This window comes from Lepisma saccharinum, chromosome 1, assembly GCF_977018435.1.
Source record: "Lepisma saccharinum chromosome 1, izLepSacc3.1, whole genome shotgun sequence".
NCBI classification, from domain to species: domain Eukaryota; kingdom Metazoa; phylum Arthropoda; class Insecta; order Zygentoma; family Lepismatidae; genus Lepisma; species Lepisma saccharinum.
In genome coordinates, this window is record NC_139229.1 from 95,903,620 (window position 1) to 95,909,818 (window position 6,199).

General features: G+C 36.7%; 1 protein-coding gene across 1 annotated transcript; it reads right to left on the reverse strand.

The window, feature by feature from the left end:
• Positions 1-2,511: 2,511 nt before the first annotated feature.
• Positions 2,512-3,723, reverse strand: LOC145984400 (glutamate receptor-like). The gene has a single exon (XM_083118063.1). The coding sequence runs from the start codon at positions 3,721-3,723 to the stop codon at positions 2,512-2,514; it is 1,212 nt and encodes a 403-aa protein (XP_082974189.1).
• Positions 3,724-6,199: the final 2,476 nt, after the last annotated feature.

Genomic DNA, 6,199 nt, shown 5'->3' on the forward strand with positions numbered 1-6,199 from the left:
CAACAACTTCAAGCACATGGACTTTACCACTGCGTGGAATAGAAATGCCGTCACATTCCTGATTCCTAAACCTGAAGTAGTTAACGAATGGAAGGCAATTGTGCATCCTCTGAAAAGTTCTGTGTGGTTTTTCCTCATAGCAGCCATTATTGTCAGAAGCCTAGTACTCTGCCTGTTGAAACGCTTACTGTCTCGGCGTTCTAAGATTGATTCTTATGTAATCTATGATCTCTTGGACTCTGTCATAGATTCGCTTCGTGGTTTAGCCTTGGTTAGTCCGCCTGCGGAATCTACCCAGCAGCCATTGCGCTACTTGAGTGTGTCGTGGATGTACTTCTGCCTCCTGATAACAACAGCCTACTGCACTACTCTCGTCGGGAACATTACAGTACCTTCAAGGCCGAAACACATAGAATCAATGGAAGAACTGTACAACAGTGACATGTCTTGGGGAACTTTCGGCGAGCAGATTGTGAACATCTTCAAGGAATCGGATAAGCCAAAAGAGTTTATGTTTGCTCAAAGGTTTCGTTGGGAGTATACTTCAAAAGACAGAGGTGAGTATCTAAGTGAAAAAGATTATGCCTCGCTGGCCAAAGTGCTAAACTGGGAATACGTTGTTGGTATTGAAGAGCTTGATCAGGACATACAATTAACCCATCATGTAATGAAAGAACCTGCATTTACATTCAACATCGCGCTAGGTCTACAGAAACAGTCACAATTTAAGAAACAGTTTGATTACGTGATACGTCAACTGATTGAAAGTGGGTCGATTCTTGCAATGCAAGAGGACGTTTTGAGAAAGCCAATGTTTCCCAATTTGGATACTCTGTTTGAGAAAGGAAAAGACATGAAGCTCCCTACAAGGTTGACACTTTGTAATTTATACGGTCCATTTATTCTCCTTGCTGCTGGAGCATTACTTTCGGTTGTCTTGTTCTTTGTTGAACAATTTTGTAATGCAATGATACAGTACAAGAAAAGGTTTACATTTTACAATGGGATAAAGATTATGTGACAGCATGGGCATGAATATAAAACGTCAGCAGCAGATACCGGTAATACAGCAGCAATGATTCCTTTTGTAATTAAAGCTGGGATAGTACACAATTCTTTCACAGATCATGTATCCCTGTTCGAGCGGCTCTGGAGTAAAACTTGATAACTCACAAAAACATGAAACAAACAAACTCAAGTAAAAGTTCGTCCATTACATTGTGGCTTATGGGTTATCCAGATGTTTCTGTATTTCTCGGGCAATCAGCGGCTACTGAAGGAACTTCATTCACTATTGAACATCAACTTTAGACTGTGCAGCAAATGCATCCAACGTCAACTCAATTTTGAACAGTGTGTGGGTTATCAAGTTTTACTCTCGAGTAGCTCATATAGAGTACCTACTAGTAGAGAGCAAATGAAAGGAAGATAATTAGACCTAGTGTAGCAACTAAATTACTAATAGATTTGATTATCGGTTAGTATTCAGTGTTCTTGCTTGCATAAACACCATAGTTTCTATATGGGTATTAATTACATTCCATAAACAAGTGAAGTGTATATCGGAAAGCTAACAGCTCTAATTCAGTTCACCCGTCATGACATTCTGGCTACCAAATATGCAAGAAAGTTTCCAAGATTTGTACACTCCGGTTCAGATAAAGTGACAAATACTTCAACTCTCCAACCTTATAAAATGTGCCACACAAGAGTGTACATTAGCTTCTTATTTATCAAATTAATAGTTCAACTAATATAAATAAAACCGCACTAGAGTACTAGGAGGAAGAAAATGAACTTTGATGTCAATAAATGTGGTGTTATAAAGGCGTTTGATTATATCAGAGTAGGCATTTTAACATTAGGACAATGAACAGGGATTTATACAAATATACTAGTTAATACACCTTATGTGTCAAAGTGCAATGTAAAGGCGATATGTAATACATCTAATAAGGATATGCTGAGATGCTGTTTGGGAGTCCTTCCCCTTAAACACTCGTAGCACAGAAACGATACAAATAATAAAGCATGAAAAAAATAATTTATTTGTCCACCTCTTTCGTATTGAGATTTTGAAATTGCGAAGCTCTGGATATCGAATCCAATTTGACCAAGTCTACACATTTCAGGGTTTTGTACATCAGTTCAGGAGTAAACACTGAAACCTAATTCGAAAATTTTCACCCTACACTGGAGACGTTCCTTCAACATCCCAACTTGTAGAAAAAAATGTTGATTAGTATACGTGTATATGCAAAATATACTAAAATGTTGTTAACACAACTACATGGAATGTTTCAGATACGTATATAAAATGATATCAGCACAGTATGATGATTTATTCTGTGTGTTATTTACTTCTCTTTTGTTGGAAAATTTACCAAAATGTCTCTTACTGAGCATAAAATTAAAAACGGGAATTCACAATAATCTATAGTATTCCATGTAAGTTTCAACTACCGTTCCTGTTTCAAGTTCTATTCCAACTTTGCATACAAACAAATTACTTCATTGTAATGATTTTCTCATCAAGTATTTGACAATATATTCAATACTAATTGCAATTGCGCCTAATGCTTGACCGAAAAAGTAGATAATCAGAGCTCCTACAATATCAGATATAGTAAGAGGCTTCGTGTCGGTAGTCATTATTGGCTTGTCAGAGAGTTTCGACATTCTTATTTTGCCAAAACGTGCTAAGACTTCCTTCCGCCAGTAATGCACCAGACCTGATTGTCTCAATGCTAATATGGTTCTATCAAACTGACTTCTGTAGGGGCAGTTCCTCCGCAGACCAAAAGCTATGTCGTAAGACAAAATTTCCTCTTTCATCAAGTGAAGATCTTCGATGATTTCCTTCCCTATAACTGAGCTTCCGGACACGTAATCTTTTCCTAGAGCTTGTGTAGGTATAGCGTACCCGCCTTTCACAATCTTGTTCCTGATTTCCTCCCAGTTTGTTTCCCTTTGAGACATACTTATTAGTCTTTTCATGAGAGTATCTGGAGAGTTCTTGAAGGTACGGTAGTAGAAATTTCCCAGCCAACCCCAAGCGATGTTACTGTGGACCAAATCTTCCAGAGAGTCGATTAGTTTTGTCAAGGTTGGCACAGTTAGGTACGAACCCAGGCCGGAACTATAAGCTAGACTTGCTGTAAAGCTGAAAAGGTACCACCACATCACAAGACGTCTTATCGACATTTCAGCCGGCACAATAGGAAGACCTTGTGATATCAAGATACCCCACACATCAAAGAAAGATCTTTGTACACTTACGTACTTGCTGGCGCTATCTTCAGCTAGTATCTTATGGAGAATTGCCAATGTGTGCAACAGAAGCGACATTGTAAGGTACAAGAACAGGAGTAATAACCAAACCACAGTATCAAAGGGTAAAAATAAGGAAATCCAAGCCGGTAAGGGCTGTGGCTTTGGTACCAAGAAAGTGAGGTCCATTCTAGTGTAAGGAAATGACATATCGAATGACTGCAAATATTCGTCAGTGACAAACAATCCTGCAAGACCTACGTCAGCTCTTCCATAAGCTACGTCACCTTTGACGCCAGTCCACGTGCCGTTATTCAACTTGATTCCCCAGTTCATATGATCTGAGGCCTCTTGCAGATTCCACTTCAGGTTGAACTTCCTGAACAAATGGCCACACAACATCAGTTCCAACCCGTCATAATCAGTTGTAGTATTAGAAATTGTATGATACATAACGAATGGTTTATATCTGACAACACTCACTGTTAACACCTGATCTGTAATACGAAATGAACTATCGAACACTCTTTCTCGGATTATAAGATTGCCTCTATTCCACTCTCCAATGTTCTTATGTGAAAATTCCACTATATTCATATTAGATGAAACATTTTTATAAATAGAAAACAATTTATTTGAAGATTGCGTATAATCCGTGCGAGCAGATACGAATGCCATATCGTATTGACTTCTAATATCGAGAAATGCGTTATTATCCAGTAAATCATTCTGAACATTAAAAACTAATAATTTTGCATTGTGCAAAATCAAGCCTTGTTTCAAAATTGTCTTCATGAAGCTCATCAACAAGGAAGTGTTAACAATATTCAACACATATCCCGCACACTCTTCCCCAGCAGTAAACAATAGCAAATTCACTATATCCGTATCTAAAGGTTGAGTCGTCTCATATAACATTATGTTTACAAAAGAGGAAATTTCTGAATAATGCATTCCTTGAGCAACTTCCGTTACCATGACATTTTGATCTGCTATTATGCATACGCAACGAAAATCTGGAAAAGCAGCATGAGTTACTGCAGATACCATTTTCACATAGTCAAGTTCATCTACAAATGAATGTGGCTGATGAAACAATTTTGTTTCAACTATGGCTTTTAAAGCGAGTAAACTGAATAACTTCCAGCGAATCATTTCTTGAAAATTAATATCCTGAAAAGAAGCACAATATTACGGTATCGTATACTTACATAAACATTCTGGGTATAATTACAAATTTGGCACCTAGATTCAGAAATGTTTTCTCATGGTTCCAATAATTATGTGTGATAAACGTATGTCAGGTACCGAAAGCTTGGAAGTGTATAGATTAATCGGTATTGGGTCGGTATCGGCCGATAGCTGAATATTCAGCTTATCGGTAAAATTGCCGACAAATCTACTTATCTATCAAAATACTGTAATTAAGTTAGCAAATGTATTATTTTGTTCTTGCTTTTATGAAGAGGTTTCGTAAAATACATTTCTATATATGCGGTTTTACGTATTTTCAAAGGCAAAACTTATCAAGTTATTTTCAGGAGCGAAGGAAATCACTCACGTTATGAAATATTCGGCATTGTACGTATATCATATCAGGACACTATCCTATCGCCATATTAAATATAAATTAGTTTACTATATTTCTTACGTTATTTGTCAAATTATTGTAGTGTAAGCTCATTCGTATCAAAGATAAATGGACTTGAAAGTGAAAATGGAAATATTATACTGCCAACCTATTTGTGCGTGTGCTCTACAAATCAGATTCATATTACTTATAACGGGCGTCTTAGCAAGGAACGAGAGGGAGTATGTCTCAATAATGCAGAAGCGTCATATAGTCCACTGAGAATGTAAATGTTCTATGTCCAATTTTTCATTTTTTCAGGAGAGCCCTTTAAAGTTTGACATGATATATTTATTGAACCTTTGTCACCATTGCGCTGAAAGTTTGTATCATTGCAAAGGCTGATATATTGAAGCCTTTCTAAAAATAAGTAGTTGTTTGGTTAGGTATTTACTGTCATTAATTATTGAAATTTCAGATAGAACAATTGCACGCAACACTAGTTTTGACTTGAGAGCGTCAATGTTCTATCTCCCAGATGTAACGCTGCATTCTGGAAACGAGATGGAGATGAAACAATTCCATTATAAATTTGACATTCGGTATCAAAGTAAAATAAATAATTCACATTTTGGGAAATCAATGAACTAGTTTGATTCTACTATTATTCTAAATGTTTATCTGTTAACCACAAAAGTAAGAACCGAAGACCATTACTATTGCTAAGTATCTCCCCCAAGTGACTGAGGTTAGAATGCAAGTGGTTTATCTCACACTCGGATGGTGCTTGTAGTTGGTTGAGGAAATTGTCGTAAGGTTTCATTGGCTGTGGGAGTTTGCAGTCTCGTGGTTGCTTCCAAATTCTGTACATGGACCAAAAAGACTCAATATATCAAAAGGGTTGTATGTAGGCATCCGACGATTGCATGAAATAATTGCATCCTAAATAGACTATAGCCAAAATATCTCCATTTGCTTATAATTTGGAGATAGAACATTTGCATTCCCAATGGATGATTTGTGTACGATACATACCTGTATGTTACTTATACCTTTCACTTAAAATATTACTCTCTTCTAATTGATTACAATCAAGAGTCCTTCTTTATAAAATATATTTTTCCTTTAACTGTAAGATGAAAGTTTGTTTCTACAAATAGTTTTCGAAAAAGTATAACTTTCATGATACTCTTCTTAACATTGATCCCGTTTACAGTGAGTTTAGTAAGACAGTGTTTCATATTGCTTCCACGAATTCTAATCGATCACAATCACCTCACAACTGTCACCTCACAATAAGCTATGTCTTTTTCTCATCCACCTGTATGTCACTTCTGATAATATATTTACTTTTCTGAC

Excerpts from the sequence above, each read along its gene's own strand:
- LOC145984400 (XM_083118063.1), bottom strand. The coding sequence starts at position 3,723 with ATGTATCATACAATTTCTAATACTACAACTGATTATGACGGGTTGGAA.